At 31.0% G+C, this 20,785-nt stretch overlaps 1 protein-coding gene across 5 annotated transcripts; it reads right to left on the reverse strand.

Moving 5' to 3' along the window:
• Window positions 1–827: 827 nt before the first annotated feature.
• On the reverse strand, window positions 828–16,364 carry LOC123016243 (G protein-activated inward rectifier potassium channel 3-like). 5 transcript variants are annotated; one of them, XM_044416512.1, is made up of 6 exons: window positions 16,131–16,364; window positions 12,301–12,657; window positions 2,588–2,861; window positions 2,126–2,539; window positions 1,610–1,979; window positions 828–1,565 (listed from the first exon to the last, which is right to left on the reverse strand). In XM_044416512.1, the coding sequence occupies exons 2-6, from the start codon at window positions 12,534–12,536 to the stop codon at window positions 1,330–1,332; spliced, it is 1,530 nt and encodes a 509-aa protein (XP_044272447.1). In that variant the 5' UTR covers window positions 12,537–12,657; window positions 16,131–16,364; the 3' UTR covers window positions 828–1,329. The 5 variants fall into 5 exon arrangements, with proteins under 5 accessions (XP_044272447.1, XP_044272448.1, XP_044272446.1 ...); XM_044416513.1 differs by having other exon boundaries at window positions 828–1,553; window positions 2,120–2,539; XM_044416511.1 differs by having other exon boundaries at window positions 2,120–2,539; window positions 16,131–16,356.
• Between the last annotated feature and the right edge of the window lie 4,421 nt (window positions 16,365–20,785).

Below are 20,785 nucleotides of genomic sequence, written 5' to 3' on the forward strand. Positions count from 1 at the left end.
AAAAAATCAAACAACAAACGAACACAAATAGAAATTAACTATAATAAACTATAAGATTTTTTTGAGTAAATAATATGTATATTTTTTTTTACATTACACAAATGTCCCATGTAAGATTTTGGGGTCTAATATTTCTGTTATTTGCCAACAGATTTTTATGAAATTTAAAATGTGGATAACTTAGAAGGTGAAGATTCAGTTAGTGTGTATTAATAATAATTAACTTAAAATAAAAAATAGTTGTATCACATATTTTCTTAATTTACAATTAAGCGAAACAATTCTTGTCATTTTCGTACAAAATTTCGTAATATCCTTCTTTTTCTTATAATCGCTTATTTTTTTGCATCTTCCGCCACTTTTACCACATTTTTATTCTTTTTTTGTAAGCGGGACTATTTTTAAAGACAGATTTGTGCTTATAGTATTTTTTTGGCGATTAAAAATTTTAAGTAATTTAGCATTTTTAAAAGATATGTTAAAATCACATTTTAATGGCTAGAGTTGTTTTAATAATGCGACATTACCTCTTAAATATTCTACATTTTAATTTCGTTAGAACCTGTTGGCAAATAATAATGATATTAGACCCGAAAATCTTAGGTGGGACATTCTGTATACATTAGTTTTTGTTTACTGGTATTCCTAAGTCTCGTCTTTCAAACATTTCAAACATTATGTTTAAAAGTTTAATAATTTTCAATGATAAAAAACACTTACCTTTTCATCTTAGAGATCGAAAATTAATTGAGTGCTTTCTAACGTTTTTATTTAAATTTCAATCCTTTTGGTTTGTTCTCTTGTGTAAAATTTAAAATAAAAATGCGTTCAGGTTTTGAAATAATTTATTGACTTTACTTTGTAGAAAAATTCCTTAGAGGAGTGTATGGCACTGACTATTTACACCTATTCTTAATCCTACCGTAAGATCTAAGCAGATAGTTATTACGAACTACATTAAGTACTCTGTATAAAAATAAATAATAGAAAAGTTGAGTGAATTAAAAGAAAGTTTTTCGTGAACACAAAGTCGGAGCAAAATATAAAAATGAAAAAAAGAGCTACAGTTAAAAAATTAAAAGCTTGAAAGGTGGCGCTACATCAAAACACTTAACTTACGACTTTAGATCTGTTTACGTATCGTTTATACATAATACACGCTGGAAATTCTCGACATGGGAGATCAAACAAAATAAAATCAAAATGAAGAATTGACATTTCTTGTTGCAGGGCACAACAAAATGACAATTTTTCAAATGTTAATAATTCTAAAATATCGAACCAGCGATATTCTAATAAGCGTATCAATGAATTAAGTTAAAACTGGCATTAGACTGGGACTGGTAAAGTGGCCTTGGGTATGGAACCATTGCGCAAAGGGGTGGTTTCCTCAGGGGCGGTAACTGTCACTGGAATCGGACTTGGTACTTTCATTACTATGTGATCGGGTACTTTCATCACTATGTGCTCGTCGGTGGACAAGGAATCCATACTGGAGAGGGTGTCACTAGAGTGGGTCCGCATGGAGGGGAAAAGACCGGTCCTCAAGTGGTCTGCAAGCAAACCTTAACCACAATAAAAACATATTTCAACTCTTGGTACCACTTACCAACACACTCGTTGCTGGACATGTGTCGGTACTCATCTAGTTGTTTGGCGCTGCAGAGGGGGGTGTCCACCTCCACCGTGTTATTGAAGAGGGCGTAATCGACCTCATACTGCCCTGAGTCTTTCCTGAAAGTGATCAATGACTGGAATCGGTGCCCCCATAAAATTTCCGAAGGGAGGTAACTGGACCGGGCTTGAGTAGTCATCCCTGTTGACTCGATGACTCCCTCCAGGATGACGACAATTTCGAATCTCTCCCGCAGGAGATCAGTAGCCGACATGTTGTACAAGGGAGAGTTTTTGTCGATCTTGTGGACGATCATCGTCGGCCAGATGAAGAAGATTTTGTCTTCTTCGCCGTCACCGCCGACCTGGAGAACAAATTTTAGAAAAATCGACCAAAGGATGACCGTCCTCTCCGAAGAAGCAAAATTGTGTTTTGTTTGAGTTTGTTTTTGCTTTTCCGGAAAAATGAGAAGACTTTGTCTTTTGGTTCCCTTGTGATGCTTACCCATACCTTCAACTCCGTCTGGAAGAACGGCAAATTCTCCCCTTCTTTGGTAACTTTATGTTTGATAAGTTGTGCCCTGACGTGGGCCTCAATAATGTGGCTTTTCCTCATATCCCCCACCCTGAACATCAAACACGGCACCCCATCCCTGTGCGAAATGACGGCATTTCGCGAGAAAAGCAAAGTTTGTGTGCGTTTTTTCGGCCTGGACAATTTGGCAAAAACCACCCCCACCATAAACGCCTGAATCATCACCCCCCCGATGCTCTGCAGACACATGACGAAGATGGCCTCCGGACACTCCTCGGTGGTGGTCCGGCCGCCATACCCGATCGTGTGCTGCGTCTCGACGCTGAAAAGGAAGCACGACGTGAAACCGTAAATGTTGGTTATACAGGGCGTCCACGGCTCCGTCCCGTTCTATAATCAGACGAGTTAGTTTGAGTTGCGGTGCGCAACGCGACTCACAAGATGCTCCTCGAGGAGGTCGCCATGCGTGTAGGCTATCAGCCACCAAACCACGGCAAAGACCAACCAAGAGCCTAAGAAATTAAAAGCGAACACGAGCAAAGTCCAACGCCATTGGGCGTCGACCAGAGTCGTGAAGATGTCCTGCAGGTACTTGCGGCGGCGCTTCGCCACGTTGGCTTGCACCACGTTGCAGTCGCCATGCTTGAACACCACGCGCTTGCGGATGCGGCGCGCGTTGAAGCGACTCTGCTTATATCTGCAAAAACATATTCTAAATTCTATAAAATGGCCAAATCCAAGTTGAAAATATTTTATAAACCACGTGAGGCCTAGCCCAAAATTTCAACTTTTACAACGAAATAAAACTTTGGCCACCCTGTATATTTACCTACTTGTAAATACGAAACTACAAAGCAAGAAATTAGCAGTTAAACAAGCTAAAATAAAGAAATATAAAATTATGGTTGTTTGAAAATTTTATAACTTGGTCACTTCTAGTCGAGAGGCTAATTTTTTGGAATTTAATTGATTAGGAATTCATTGGATTGTTTGGAATTACTGTGAATTACTAGATTTTCTCAGAAATAACTGGAATTCTTTTTAAAATTATCGGGGTAAATGTCTTAGAATCAAAATTAATATTACAAGAATTTATTTTGGAATTACAAAAATTAAATTAGAATTAATTTAAAATTATAGAAATTAACCTGGAACCATAGATTATTTCAATTACTAGAATGTCGGTTAATTTTTTTTGGAAAAAAAATCAAAAACATCTTTTCAAAATTACGAAATTAATTTGAAATTACAAAAACTACAAAAATATCAAGTTGGAAATACGGAAATTCAGTTGAAATTCCAAAAATTAATTTAGAATTAATCTGAAAAGAATGAAATTACGATGGATTATGAAATTTTATTATGGAATTTTGGGTGAATTTTTTTGGAATTGGAAATAGTTGTATACATTTTTTTAAGTTAACAGTCTCTTGCTTCTAGGTGACACCCTGTATAAAAAATGTACATACAACATAACATTAAACGATAGAGTAAAGCCTTTTTTACCAATGTGTAGGATTTTATTTTTTTAGAATCAACAGTAATAAAAATGTTAAAATGTTCAAAGCTATTAATATACTTACAGGGTGAGCCAGAACTCCCGCCCCAGAGACAAAAATCTTTAAAAATTTCGAAGTTATAAGAATTTAAATTTTGCACTTGACTCTGCGTTTAAAAATTGAAAATTTTATTGCAACTATTTCTGTAGTAAAAATAATTTCCCAATTTTTTTTGCTACAGGCTGTTACAAAAGGAAACAAGGGAGTTATATCTTAAATTGTAACACTGTTTTTTTTACTAGATAATTATAAAAAAAAACATATACAAGATCATCAATATCATTACATAGACATAAACAAATATCAAATGTCAAAAAATTAATGTCAAATATTAAAAAATAAATGTCAAAATTTTTTGCCAGATAAAATTTTTTCAACATTTTTTCCATGTTCCTGGTATGTTATCTTACGTGAAATTTTCTCAGGGGTGCGAGTTTTGAGACACTGTTTTATGATAATTTTGAAAAAAAAAATTATTTGCCAAGTATTACAATTCGTTTCATTACTCATTAAAAAAACTTCGGTACGGTCGATGAAAATCTTTTTCCAAATTTTTTTTATTAGCGTAAATTGTCAATAATTAAAAACAATCATTGCGTAAAATGTAGATCAGTGGTTTTAGAAACCTGTGTTTTTTGCCCATCCAAGCTCAAAAAATCTCGTTTACTTTCATTTTCGCTAATTTTGGACTTGTTATTATGAAAATACCAAATAATCGATCGTCCGTGATGCTGCTTTTTGTGAGTAAGTGGCTCGTTAATATTCAACGGTGCATTTGTCGTTTATTGCGTCATAACGAGTTTGTTTTGTGTGGACACCTGGACATGGATTTGCGAATGAATGGACTTGGACAAGCACAAAGAAAGGATTTGGTCCAAATCGTGTGCGAATCGCAAAATGTGCTAATTGACAGTGGGTTCAAGCAGCGAAGAAGCGTTCAAACAAGTCACAATAATACAAAATTAATGTAAATGTTTTTCGACACGATGTGGAGATTTCCATCAGACGGGATTTCTCTATAATTTTGTTTTTTTTCCTTGATGATAGCCTGGCATCAATCATTGCCAGGTCTTCCGTTTTTGTTTACAATAATAAATCCATTGTTGTACCAAAATTGTTTGACTTTAAATTATTTTGAAATAAAACAGTGAAAAGCTTGGCAGTGCACTTAATTTTCGGACTGTATCAATATTTAACTTACCCTCTACCAAGATGCTTGCTAAAAATAAAAACCCATTTATATATTTGTTGTTTTAATTGACTATTTTAAATAACTATTAATTTAATTAAAATTTGGCACCTTTATGGAAATGAAAATAAATGCTTGGCTTGCTACTCTCGTCTAGATTTTTTTTAGTTAGAAATAAACGTAAGAAAGATGTTACAAGCAATTGCATTCGCTTCATGAAATATTCAAGGAGAAAGCACTTAAATTATAATAAAATTGCAAATTGCTATTACATAATGAGAAATAAAACAAACGAATACAATAAAAAACAAAGAAATTCAATTTTTTGGTTCATTTTCGATGGCTATTACAAGTACATATTTAATTATTGCAACAACAAAGACTAACGGAACAACAAATTTTATCGACTTTTATCTTTGAAAAACAGTTGGTTGTCGACTTATTTTCATTCGTTAATTAATTTATTTATATATTGGCAATTAAAACAATCTGAAACTCATTATTTCTATAATAGTTATAATAAATACAATCAACAAATTTTCTCCATTGTAATTACCAATTTTAGTTATGCAAAAAATTTACAATTTTAATAGCTACTAAGACAACAAGAGCTTTAAACTACAAAACTTGTGTTGTCTTCAAAAAAATTTCCAACACTATAATTAGATCTAACTATTTCTGTAGTAAAAATAATTTTCCAACTTTTTTTGCTACAAGCTGTTACAAGAGGAAACAAGGGAGTTGTATCTTAAATTGTAACTCTGTTTTTTTTTTTTACTAGATAATTATAAAAAAACATACAAGATAATCAATATCATCAAATAGACATAAAAATATCAAATGTCAAAAAATTAATGTCAATTATTAAAAAATAAATGTCAAAATTTTTTGCCAGATAGAATTTTTTCAACATTTTTTCCATGTCCCTGGTATATTATCTTACGTAAATTTTTTCTCAGAGGCGCGAGTTTTGAGACACATTTGTTAATTAATTTATTTATATATTGGCAATTAAAACAATCTGAAACTCATTATTTCTATGATAGTTATAAACACAATCAACAAATTTTCTCCACTGCAATTACCAATTTTAGTTATGCAAAAAAATTACAATTTTAATAGCTACTAAGACAACAAGAGCTTTAAACTTCCAAACTTGTGTTGTGTTCAAAAAAAATTCCAACACTAATATTAGATCAAAAATTTTACTAAATTCAGAAAGTTAAGAAATTTGTCAAAATAATGACAAAATGGTGATAAGTCTTATAAAATACGATGTGATTGACGACGTATTTTATAGAAGAGCAAAGAGATAACCTTAAATGTACCATAGAAACAGTATAGGAAATTAGTGTTGAAAAAAAACTTATTTCTTTGCTTTTTCCTAAATCCTGAAGCAAGAAGAGCTTAAAATCGCTACTTTTGACTTAAGAAAAATTTTTGAAAATATCAAAGCTGAATAAATGTTTAGCTCGGAATCCACCTCCACAAATACTTGAAAAATAAATAATTGCATATTTACAACAACGTTTCCGGCGTTGTATTGCCCCCAGCAAAATTCTGTTTGCAAATTCCTGGTGTTCACGTCATCCCACTTGAAAAAACCACTTTCAAGTAGTGTTAAATTAGTCTTTCTCAAAATAATTATTTAAACTTTGTGAGAATTTTTTTGGATTCTTTTGAGTAATAAATCCTGCAAAAATCAACAATTTTTCTCCTTTGATGTTTAACAGGAATGAGATAGCAATCGATAGGAGCTTCCGGCACGTTCTTATTGTTTATAAAACGCATATAAAATCTTGACAATTTCAGCACCTGTGCCAGGCATGAAGCCACGCTTCTTCTCCCGACGTGGACGCCTTGACGGCCATCATCGAGACCTGCGAGAGGCATCGTTTGAGTCCCGCCATGCTCCCCATGTCGACGAAATTGGCACAAAACTCGTAATTCCTCACCAAACACCAAAGTCTATTAATTTACCGCCGACATTAGATTAACTTTATTGGAGACAAACACCACCAATTTATTAATACCACACCACTGATGATTAGATAAAGGCCAGCCTTTAGATGGATTATTTATTGACGATATTGAAATCATATTATCACAAGGTGTCCTAAACTGGAACGCTGTCACAAGGATTTGAAATTATTAATCCCAGATTAGGATTAATCCCGAGCAAGATTGAGTACGATGTGCGCTGTTTACGTTTTTGAGGAGAAATCGATCACCTGATTTTAAATTGGGCAAAAATTACGGTGAGTGAACTGAAAGTAATCTTGCAAGACTTCAAGACCAATTTACTGCTAAAACCAGTCCACTGAATCAATTTATCGGAACTGGTTTATTTATTGTCAAATTTTAATCCGACTTAATCACAAGTAAATCCCGTTCTCTGAGCTTTGACTTTAGTCACAAAACTCGATTTTCTTGAGAATTAGTTATGTTATCGTTATGACGTTTGTATAGATTTTCTCGAAACTCGAAAGTAACATAAACCACGTTTCCTGGTTATCAAGGTGAGCAGAATAATTGTAAAATAATTTTGCTGTCATGTTGAAAACTTCCGGATTTATCTCCGCTGACAGATTTGATACACACGTGAAAATAGAAAAATAAATTTGGGCAAATTATTGAAAAAATTACACAAAGTGGCGTCTAACATTTCATGCTTAATTTATTTAAAAATACATCACGAAATCGGAGGTTTTTATACGAAATTACTGGAATTGCGATTACCCAAATCGTGGATCACGCAATGCGAAAAAATTTTCGCTTGGCTTTTTTACTTTTAACCGTTACATCTGTTAAATTGTGTAAATACTTTAATGTGTTTACATGTAACACTAATACAAACTAATAAAAAATCATTCGCTGCTGCAGTGTTTTGTGTAGCAGGAATTGTCAATAACTTTCAGAAGAGTTTTTATTACCACTGAAAATTTAACACTCGAATTAGTCCATTACAATTGAAACTCACATTTTCGGACCTGAGATTTTAATCAATTTCAAAGTAAAAATCAATTTTTTGGTTTGAAAAAAATCGAGTTTTAAATACGTTTATTTAGTTTAAAAAATCTATTTAAAAACTGCTTAAAAAAGATTGATGACTTGTCAAAAATATTTTTTATGTATTTCCGTGTCTATAAATTTAAAATTAAATAGGTGTGTAAAATAACATTAACCCAAATCTATTATAACTAGCCATGCCATTTTCACAATACAGACTACAAAGCTAAATTTTGCTTTTTTTTTTAATTTTGAATAAAAAGAAACTTTAATATTGTATAAATTTTAATTTTCAATTTATACGAGTATATTCAATGTAGAAAAAATATTGTATAAAACCTGTTTCTATCAATATTATGTCACAAGCACATAATTTCAAAATTTATTTGCAAAAACTTTTTTTTATAAAAATTGTAAATAATGATTGTTTTGTTTATTAATACAGAGAAAAATCGACAATAATTAACTATACATCTGTGAAATAGGCTTGTTTTGGTGTGGTTTTATTCAAAGGAGATTTAACTGAGACATTTCTCTGCTTAATTCAAGTATATTTTAACAAATATAAATTTTTGCGCAAACAAGACTTTTCCGTCAAAAAAAACATTTTTTTAAATGTTTCAGCTAAATTAAGTAAGATTTTAGCTAAAAATGAAGTAAATCGCTTGAAACTTGCAAAAACAGCTGAATTTAAAACTAAAACAATGATTTTCACATAAGTTTAGACCATTTTTTTTTTAATTAAGTAAGTTTCTGTCTCAAATTTGAGTTAACTGTAAGTATCCGAACGACGATTTTCAAACATTTTTCGGAAAAAATTTGAATTCAGTGAACTTTAAAAACTTTAAAACAAACTAAATCGCTTGAATTTGATAGATAGCGTAATTTACACCTAAACCAACAATTTTTTAACATGTTTCATCAAAATCTCTTAGTTAGAATTTGCCAAAGTAGCTGAAATTGACTGAAAATATATAAATTCAAACCTAAAACGATGATATTAAATGCATGAAAAAGTGTTCATAGATTAATTAAAATCAATATAGACTTTCAGTTACATAAGTAAAATTAAATTGTTTGTTTATTTTTAATGAAGAAAAATTTAATTGAAACACTCTGTAGTTAATTCAAGTATGTAGATGAGTCAAAAAAAGTAAAATTTCACCTTCGGCCCCCAGTATTCTCCAGTATAAAGAGTAATTTTCTCTTGACAAGTATTAACTTTTTCACAGTTACCACCATTGCAGACAAATTAATGACAGTAGAAAAAACAAAATATGAAACTCAGATAATAACCTTATCTGACATTTAACGTGTCAAAAAAGCCAAAGTTCAAAGTGCACAAAGCATTCTAGAATTTAAACGATTGCCAAAATTGCGTCTAAATTACAAAATTAAAACCGAAAAAAACTATCATAAATATGAGCAACTCTCACTGAAGCAAATAATTCATGAAAAAACCATCAAGTGGCAAGTATCCAAATTTCTTCCCAAGGTGGAATTTAAAAAAAATAAGAATATTTTTGATTTACTATGAATTTCAAATGTCATTGCACGTTTTGTAGCTCATAAACAACGTTAAAGTTCAATAAAACCATAAAAACCATTGAAAGTAGTGCAACATCTCGAGTAATCTTCACCAAAACCTCATTAACTTGCAATTATTTGAGTAAATAATCGCACAAAATAATGCACTTGTTGCTATTTAAAACCCACAAAGACCCTCGAGGAGGGCTCTCAACGTAAACAACGCACATCACCTTCGAACTCGTCAACTGACACAGCAAAACCGCGCGACTTGACATCAATTTTGCCTTTTTCGGACCTTTTTATCGGAATAGTGAGTGTTTGTAAATGCAAGGAGCCACCTGTGTCGCACCCGAATCACTTCAAACTGAAAGTATTTTGACGACACCGAGAATTTGGCGCAGTTTGCAAATTCTATTTTCATTATTATCGGCTGGACGGACTGGCTGCTGCTTTTTTGACTATTTTTTCGTGGCGTAATGTCGCGCGACTTGATTGCGAAGAGATGGACTGATAGATAACCGAATCGAACAGGATTTTGCCAGAGAGGTGACGCTTTTTCGATTTCGACAGTTGGTCTATGGAAATTGGATGCGAGCAAGGTTTTGAAGAGGCTTGGAAGTTCAGTGTCAAGTTGAACATGGGTTTTAGTCAATGCGGATTAAGGCTTACGAAAGAGGTGTTAGGCAATCGGTCCTGGGTTCAACAGAGTCATTTATTATATCGAATTCGAAGGATTTCTCATATTTAAACGATTCCACAACTAAACTACGCCTGAATAGAGTTAATGCTCTAGTTATTAAATTAATAAATTAATAAGAAAACTGAAATGACGGTTTTTTTAACAGTTTCGGGAAAATCTATTAAATTAAGTGATTTTCTGGTTTTAAAAAATAGCAGATTTTAGACTTATAACAAGATTTTTTAGTCTGTTTAATTTTTTTTTTATGGAAAGTGACTTTCTAGCTCAAAAATGAGCTAAATTGATTTAAAATGATTGAAATAGACGAATTTACACTTAACTAGACGATTTTCAGGCCTGTTTGGATTTTTTGTTTTAAATTCGGTAAACTTTTTTGAGTTAAGAATCTAAACAATTTTTTGGCATGTTTTAACAAAATTTTGGATTAAAAACTAGAAAAACCGCCAAACATTAATTGAAATAGCTGCAACAACGTTCTTCAGATCTATTTAAACCATATCTTCACGTTAAATAAGCTTTTTTGGTTCAAAAACAAGCTAAAATATTTTAAAAATGCTAAAATTGCAAATTTATACCCGAAAGAACGATTTTTAGGCTTGTTTACTTAAGCGAGAGTAAACTAGTTAGGTCAGCAATACTTAAAATAGACAATTCAGTCATAAAACGATAATTTTCAAGCTTGTTTCATTTTTTTTTTTTCAGAATTGACTGAAATAGTTAAATTTTTACCCAAAATGACGATTTTCAGGTTTTTAGAATATTTTTTTTAACTCGTAGTAGGTTTTTTCGACTCAAAAACAAGTTAATAAGTAACATAAGTTACACTTAAACTACATGTTTTAGCAAAATCTTTTAAAATTAATGACATTTTAGCTAAAAAACGAGATAAATAGCTAAATTTAGACTCGCACTAGCAATTTTCAGGCCTGTTTAGCCCATATTTTTTTGGCTCAAAAACGACCTAAACATATAAAAACAACAAAAATTGTGCTCTAATTTCAGTAAGACCAAAAACAGCCAAATTCAGAGCCAAAACAACAAATTTCAGACTTATTTCAACAAAATTTCTTAAATTATGTAAGCATTTGACTCAAAGATAAAACACTTGTTGGCTGAAATAGTACTGTTTAGACATGAAACAACACTTTTCAGGCCTGTTTAAACCAAATCGTTTGAATTAAGTGAGTTTCTAGCTAAAAAGTACGCTGCTAAAACGCTTGAAAATGACTGAAAGTTGCCGAATTCAAATTTTAAACGAGGATTTTTAAGTCGGTTTCGGTAAAAAAAGTCAGTTCAGTAAGTTTTTTCTATAAAAACAAGCTAAATAACTTGGATTTGATGACGCAATTTAAACCCAAAGCAATAAGGTCCGCAAATTATTTTTAATTAAACAAGTTTTGATTCAAAAATAATGTACATGACGCAAAATTAATTGGAACAGTCAAATTCAGACCTAAAACGGTAATTTTCAACCTTATTTTGACAAAAATGCTTGAGTTTTTTGGCTCAAAAACAGACAAAACTATTTAAGTATTTAAAGTTGGTTGAAATACTCGTACTTGGGCTTAAAACGATGATTTTTTTTTAACTTCTTTTAGCAAAATAACTTCGACTAAATCAGTTTCTGAACTAAAAACGAGTTAAATCCCTCGAAATTGACAGAATTAGCATAATTCAAGATATTATTTACAAACCAATCATCATCATTTATTGAGTTAAATAATAATAAATTATTATTATTTTTGTTTATTTACTTTATTTGGAACAATTATTGTAAAAAAAATCAAAACCATGAGCAAAAAAATGTAACGTGTCCTTGACAAATTTGAAAAGCCCAAATGAATCAATTTTTCTCCCTTTTTGGATTCAGAACAAGACACTGTCGGGAATAATTTCGCAAAACTCAAAAAATCTGAAAATGATCTTTGATCTTGCGTGGTCCACAGTCTACTCGATTAAAATTTATCGCCGAACAACTGCAATGACACAGTGACCTAGACGCACACGACTATAATTTTTTTTTACCTTATTCAAGGTATTCCCGGCATACGTCACATTTTCGTAATTTATTGTATTCAAATTACACCACATGATCGAATAAATTAAGTCCAAAAATCGGACCATTTGAGTTGGAACGCGTCCAAAGGTAATTGGGTCAAAATACCTGCTGAAAACGTGTCCGTTGGGCGCATCCTTGGAGTTGTTGCCGATAGATAGCCGAATCCTGCTGAAGGAGCCCAAAAGGCTGCTTTCGGACTTCCTGCGGTCGGCGAGAGGGACCGGAAGTTGGGCCGGAACTACGGTCGGAACGGTCGAATTTCCCAAAAGTTTCTCCAGTTGTTCCGATTGGACCTTGTTCTCGATTTTGACTTCGTCGAGCATTACTTGGTTGTTCGTCATTGCTTGGCGGCCATTGTGGTGAGGGGGTAAAACTGAGGCGGCGAATACTGACTTAAAACTACGCTAGGGCTACGCTAATATCACACTTTGTTTGGTTTCAGGAACATTTTCGTATTTGTACCTGAAAGAAATCACTAACTGTAAAAAAATTGACAAAACAACTAGAACACATCAAATCCAAAAATTTTAAATACAAAAATAAGATAGGTTGCTGTAAAAACTCATATTCCAAATAAAAATAGCGAGAATTAAGTCAAAATAATTTAAAACACATTTAAATAATGAGAAGAGGAAATAATGAGAAATATGGACTTGAATAATCGTCATTTGTTATTCAAGTCCTTATTGTCCATTATTTCCTGTCTTCACCACATAAGTTGGACGTGAGGATGCACTTTATTTATCTAAATAAGTTCAAAAACATGGAACCAAAATATCATAAATATCGAAAAAGTATAAAACAGTAACTGAAAAAAAATTCTTCATAAAGAACCAAAAGTGTTGAAGTAAGTGAGAAAATAATTTCTTGGACGGCACTCAAATTTAGCAGTTTGTTGATAAGATACTTTATTACCTGATTTTAAACAAACTTTCCTTCAAGATTTTCACCTAAGCTTTCTACACGTGGCATTTATTTAAAACTTGTGAGTTTATATAAGTGCTCCTAATTACACTAAACAATACTATTTTTACGTAAATACGAATATTTGACTTTTCTAAAATTAAAATTTAGACCGAATAATCGTACTAAAAATATCCATTGAGGTAAAAGATAAATTTCAAAAATCTGTTTATGTAAGGTATACCAAATACATCACTCAAAAACCGAAATGTTTACAATAACAAAGTTATAATTTTTCTTACGCAGGCACACCCTGTATTGTATCACGTTTCGCAGCGTCGACTTGACATTTCTCCTAGACACAATTTACTCAATTTTCTTGCAGATTCCGGGATTTTGTGAGTCATGAATATGAAAAAGTCGCAAAATGATCAAAATTATGCAAAGCACGTAATTCCCTATTTTTGGAGTTGTACGTCAGAAAACGAATCGTAAAGGTGCATCGAGAATAAACACCCCTGACACATTTTTCAGTTTATAACAAAGTCAAGAACACAATAACAAAGGCTTGTAGTTTTTGAATTTTTCAGGAAAATCTACGAGGTGCCAAACCTTGAATGACTTTCTCTGATCGTTCGTAGAATAAATTTACATAAAAGCTTGGCAGAATCGTGAATTGCGAGTCTCTTTACGACTAATTATTCACGTTGGGTTTCTATTGTTTGGTGATTGATATTTTAATAAATGTTACTAATCATTATTTATTGTAATAATTTGGAGAAACCACAACCCATTCCGCAAAAAATACACCTGAGAGAAGGATTTATTAGTCATCGCGATGATTTCATTAATGTTTTGCTTTTTATGGAAGTCGTGTTGGACCCATAAAAATTTTATTTCATTTCACTACTTTTTCTCGAAATATTTAAACAATTTCAGTCATGCTCTACATAAAATGTAACTTTATAAAGAATAATTGAGTTAAGCACGAATATTTTATTAATGTTTAATTTTTTTAAATCACTGAAAGTAGCTTGATTCACTTTTATCTCAGAAAGCTGTGTGTGGTTTTAAATTGGCAACATTTAGGCACTTGCCAACTTAATTTCAAAGTCACAGGCAACTTTGATGGGCTTTAATTCGTTTCTCTTGTCCAATTTTTCGTGAATGACATTCTTTGAAGGAGAAACCCCACGTAATCTCTCCGATAACCTTTCTATGTCATTCGCTTTAATCCGCCTTTATTTACTTTAATTACGTTATCACCTTCAAAAATATTAACTGGGGATGCCTTGTCATAAACAAATCAAACCGGTCTGAAGAGTGATTTTTCATCACTGAATTTAAATTTCCCCTTTATAGATCATTACAGCAGGTAGCATAATTCCTGCAAGGAATGCTACCTGCAATGTGTCGTGTGTTGCAGCCGTTGCAATCAGTGGCGCCAACTTATTGCAGTCACGCCACGGGAGAAATGACACAGTTACAGAATGATAAGATTGTTATTGCGATTTTTGCTAAATTTTGCTAATAACAGGGAGTGTTTCCGGTTGCTGAAACGAGCGGAAGTTGGATGAAACGTACCGCTTGGCAACAGATGATATCTGCGATGATGCGTATTTAATTTGCCCAAAAAATACTGTTTCGTGTCTAGAGATAATAATTTTTCAAATTCGCTCAATCGGAAATGACTTCAACTTTTATTTTTCACGTGCTTGTGAATTGCTCTATGATTAAATAAAGTAATTGTTGGGTTTTTACATGATTATTTTATTGAAAACGTTGGTTGGTCTCATGAGACCCACACGTGTCGGTAATTGAATCAGGATGTTAATTTAGATCCTGATCTCGCCACAAATCGGCGAAAACCGCAAACAAGCAACAAAAAACTGTTTTTGAAAATAAATAGACAAACTTCTGAATTCTAAATCTTCAAACATCATTTATTATCTGTTGTTTATTGTTCGTAAAATTAAAATTTACGTTATTTTTGTTTGTGAAACCTGTAATTTAATAATTTCGCAATTTCAAAACAAGATTAAACTAGTAATTTTTGCCGACCAATTCGGAAAATATTAAATTTATCTCTAAAATTGCCCATTAGCGAAATATTATATGAAACTGCCCACTTTTAACACTTGTTATCGATTTATTCCACGCTCTAAATTTGTCAGTTATCAGTGAGACAAAATAAATACAAATATAGAACCGATTTCATTTGATAAATGTAAAGGAAAAATAGCAGTTGTTTGCAAACATTTTTTATTAAATTAATTGGAAATAATTAGCGAAATAAATCGACTATCATTGCAAAAAATAAGCTAATCAATTACGTGATTTTTGAAAAAAGTTGTTTTTCGGTATTTCTTATTTACTATTTTCAATTTCAATTCCTCGAATTTTATTTTTTTGATGAATCATGAAATAAGTGACATTTACATTTCAATTATGATCACAAGATTTCATCAAATATTTATTTATTGCTTAACACAATGCAAGATGGGTTATGAGGAATTACTTTTTACAAAACTGGAACGTCAATTAGAACAACCGTCACTGATAAAAACGGAAATACAATAAATCACAAATCTTGAAATAACTTGAGCTTATAAATGAGGTTCAATACTCGCTGATAACTTATCACCATGTCTAATCAAATGTCATGAGTGCTCCCGATTTACTTCTATTTTTGTCAGAGAGAAATTGACAACATGATTTTCCGAAAAAAAAAAACAACTTCCAAACGGCTTTAAAAATACATAATATCTGCCCTACAACTCGATAGATTGAGTATTTAAATTTAAATTTAGAATCCATTCATTCGAAATTTTCAAATCGACTTATTTGCAGTAAAAGCAAAGTTCATTCTAAGAAAAACTTCTCTTAGTAAAAATAGAAAAGTCAGTTACATGTCGTTGTGGCATCGAATAAAGTGCGAAAGTGTCAAGAAACCACCAAAAAAGTTGGATAATAGCTGGTTTTCTAACTTATCCGGAACCCAAGAAACTTGAATAAAAAAATTTGAAAATTACCAAATTTTTTTCCAAAAGGAAGTACCCAGCACTGGTCAAAACTCACTCACTGGTACTTTTTCAAGTACTTGATACAAATCCATTGATTGTAGTAAATCATTTTGTAAATGAAGGGCACTAACACTCAAAACCGAATTGAGTTTGGATGTTCGCCAAAGAGCGCGAAAGCACAACGTTGTCTGTGTCACAACTGCTGGATATTTGCTAAGTATAGGAGCAGAAAACGTGGTGGCCACCTCTACAGCCACCGACTTTGCGGCATTACATTTGTGACGTCATCGCGAACCATGAACGACCATCGATGGGTGCCTTTGGGCTATAATGGATCATTGTGAAAATCCTTAACGATTTTTAACGGTAATCCGGTGTTGGGTTCGAGGTGATGCTGACTCACTCATTATGCAAGAATTAATTATCATCATTATTTATTCAATTTATTTAATGTCACCACGATTACATATCCAATTTTTTCTCCTAAAAATAAAATTTTAGCAGGACGGAAATTAGGTTACTGCAGAAATTTTTTTCCGACATAGGCAACCAATTAAACCCCACAGCAGGAATCGCAATAATTGCGCATTGCGTGTTTAAATAATTTTTAAGTACTGGTAATTTATTTGAGGGCAAATCTAGGACAAAATGTCACCGATTTGGTTAAATATTATGCAGGATATGTTCCAACCCAGGGAATTGGAAATAACCTTGTCAAAATGTGGGACGTATTTTCATTACAGTTGCGAGATTTCATATCATTTTTTTGCGAAATTATTGACAGAAATGTGTTTAAAATTGCGAAATGTAAACCAGTGAAAATAATAATAAAAGGATGGTGCGGTTAAGCTCAACTTGGCAAACCTGCTTTTAAACCAATTTAAACAAAAATGGAAATTTTAGAATATTTTTCACTATTCTTAGTTAGGAGTATTATTTTTATTTTTTTCATTAGTATTGCTTTTATTTTCTTTTTTCTCTTCCTCTGCCGCCTTCTACTACTTTAGTAAGTTTTCAATATTTTTCTTTCAAATCTTAAAAAAGATTTAAACATTTAACTTCTAATTTGTATTTTCTAATTTTATCTTTAAATTTGTATTCGTCTTGTATACAATTTAATACATTTTTTTACATTTGAATAATAACTTAATGTTATTTTAATTTACAGTTCCTTTAATGTTAATTTATCTCTATGAATAGCTTAGTTTTAAAATTCGCATTTATTTTTGTAGTTTTTTTTTTGCTTCTCATATTTATTTCCGTATTATTTTTTATGCACGTAGCAGTAATTAGCGCCAGAATAAAATTCAGAAAATAATAGGAGTACAAATGAAAAATTAATTGTTGAAGAAAAAACAAATTAAAAAAGAAAAAAGCCGTTTGTACTTGTAACGACTATAAAAAAGCAAAAAATTGCTTTAAAAGAAAGACAAATAAAAAAACAAATAAAAATCCAAAAAAAAGAAAATTTAAAGATTCGACAAAGACAAAAACAAGAAAAATTGTAAAAAACAAAACAAAATTGAAAAGTAAAAAATAACAAAATGCGTTAACTATAATATGAAGACGAGAATAAAAAATAAATGTTAGATAAAAAAAACAACTGAATCGCAAAAAAGTTGCTTCTAAAGTTGTAGTATTTAATCTATTCTGAGTATAAAAAAAATAATTTTTTATGTACTAAAGCATTTATATTCTAAATTCAATATCCTACATGACATTTAGATATAATATTTTTGTATTTTTGTTAAACTAATTTGCTAAACAATCAAGATTTAATAACATTAATTAAGTTTTATTTATAAATAATATATGCGCCGCAATTGCATTTTCGCAGTGAATAACATTTCAATGCGCAATAATAATACGTGTTTTAAAAATGCTATTCTAGTGATCAATTTTCAGAGCCAAGTGATTAAAAAACCTTTTTTTTTTCTAAACGTGAGAAAATTTTTGCTTGTTTGGTAATGTATTTTTAGTTATACGTTCATTTTACTTAAGGTTTATACAAAAAAAAAAAACAGTACAAAGAAATACAAAAATAAAATGAAAAGTATTTTTGTTCGAAATTTCGAGAAAATTAATAAAAATGATGATACTGCTAAAACGTGTTCTACTTATAAAAAGACGATAATGAATTACTCATTGGAAAGTCTTTTCAATGTATTTCTATGCAATAAAAAAGACAAAATTCAACATTTGAATGTTTTATGTGTTGCCTAATAACTCATTTTAAATGTTTATTATTGTGTGCGCTTGGTTTATTTTTGTTTATTTTTTTAACACAGTAATATTTATCTGTTAACTTTTTTATTTAAATTGTATTGTTAAAGCTGCGAATAAATTTGTTACAAAAATGTAAAATTACAATAATGGGTATAAAGTGCGTGTAAAACCCCACAGCTTTGAATAACTAACAAGTTTCCACATTCCAACAACCTTCCCATCTCATTACAGCCAAATAATTATTTAATAATAGTAAAAATTTAAACAAACAATTATCGCAATCACGAAATATGCCTGCCCACAACCATGACTTAATTCCTCCACTCGTTTAACGAAAAGTACTTTTACTAGAATTTATAGTTCAATTTCCTTTTATATGGAACGAGTTGACAGTCAATTCTCTGTGACCTATACGTTTATTGTTCAACCTACACACTTCTTAAGATTGTTACGTATTCTAAGAGATTTTTTCAAATAATTGACTGGCGCCTTAAGAAAAACTACCTAAAGTTGCTAATGTGAGAACACCAACGCCAATTGATAAAAAGAATTATTTATTGCTACAAGTCGAAATGTTATATAAGAGATGATAAAATCTTTGTGCTTTAAAGAGTGCTAGCTTATTTTTTACACAAACAGCAAACACTATGTTGGAATAATAATAACATTGTCATGACTGTATTAATGGAAAGTAAACAATGAGTCAATAATGAAATTTATTTATTGTAAAGATGATACAACAAAAGCGTGCCAACCTAGTGCAACAAAATGTTTTTACAAATCAATAAATGGGTATAAAATTGATATTCCTGGTTCGTTGTCACCTTGAAACCATCGCTTAATCACTAATTAATTCGTGATTCACTCTTATTTATAAACAAATTTTATAGACAAATTTTTGCGAGTAACTTTAACTTTTCTCTCTGAAATGAAGTCAAGTTTAATGATAGCCTCAACCTCATATTGTCTTGAACAAAGCTACGAAGGTTGAGGAATTAAAATGTAAATAAAAATAAACAGTAACATAAATGACAAGGACGCAACCATCTTATCCTCACTTATGTAAGAAATAAACATATAGACATAAGAGGATAACAGTGACGAAAAGAAAATTGAAAATGTGTGAAACGTTATTCTTGTCAATGTCATCGCCAGTTCTGCTCTGTTTACCAATCATAAAAATGTAAAATGTAATAATTTTGTGCTCTCTGTGCTTATTTATCGGTGTAATCAGTGAATTCGTAAAATTGGGTACACATCCTGGCTTTTATCTCAAATTCCCGTTTTTGCGACTGTTTTCACAAAACAATTTCGCTAATTATAATTAAGTACCTAACGCGTTTCAAGTTGATGTTTCACTATTTAGCAACAAAAAGCAAATATTTTTATACAAATTATGCGGGTTTGAAGGCTACAACTAAAGATGAGAAAGCTATTTATTCGGTTTTAATTTCATTTGTGCTTGAATGAACCAAAAGAAAAAAAATATCAAATTTTTTTTTTACTGTAGTTCAACAATTTTGTATCTTCGGTAACACTTTTTAATTTTACTCAGCTTTATTCTTTTTTTCTGTTATTCTACAACTCTTCTATTTCTAATCACAATTTCTTCGCTTTTACACGAGGAACCGTTAATGAATGAGTTGTACAAATTTTTGGAATTCAAGCAAAATTGCTTGAAATTTATTTAAATTGTTTAGAATTACTGGATTTATTTTGGAATTATTGGCATTATTTGTGAATTATTGGTATTATTTCTGAATTACTGGAATTCTTTTTGGAATAATCAGAGATAATAATGTGTTCAAAATTACGTTAAATATTGAATTTATTGTGTAATTACAAAAATTAAGTTGGAATTACAGAAATTAAAGTTGAATTAATTTGGAGTTAAAGGAATTAATCTGAAAACAATAGAATTACGACGGATTATTAATTAATTATTATTAATTTTGGTAAAATCTTTTTAGAATTAAGTACTGAAATTATTTGTGATTTTCTCGAATCTTTCTGGAATTCTTGTGGGAATTATGGTAGATTAACAAAATGAAGTTGGAATTACAGAAATTAATTTTGAATTGTAGAAATTAATCTGCACACAATAGAATTACGATAAATTAGTGAAATTACAAGGTTTTCGGTGGATTTTTTTGGTATTAATGGCATTATTTGTGAAAAACTAGAATTGTTTTTTTTTTGAAATTATAGGAGATAATGTCTTTTTCAAATTACGTTATTGATTTTCTTAGAACTATCGGAATTAAGTTAGAATTACGGGAATTAACTTGGAATTATAAGAATTACTAAAATTTCGTTGGATTTTTATTGAAATTACTAGAATTTCGATTTTTTTTTGAAATTGGAATTATTTATACAGACATTATTTTCAAGTTAACGGTCCCTCGTTTTTGAACGTAATTTATGTCAAACTTTTTTCA

This window comes from Tribolium madens, unplaced genomic scaffold, assembly GCF_015345945.1.
Source record: "Tribolium madens isolate multiple individuals breed KSU strain unplaced genomic scaffold, Tmad_KSU_1.1 Scaffold_1;HRSCAF=32;Tcas5.2_LG8, whole genome shotgun sequence".
Lineage (NCBI taxonomy): Eukaryota > Metazoa > Arthropoda > Insecta > Coleoptera > Tenebrionidae > Tribolium > Tribolium madens.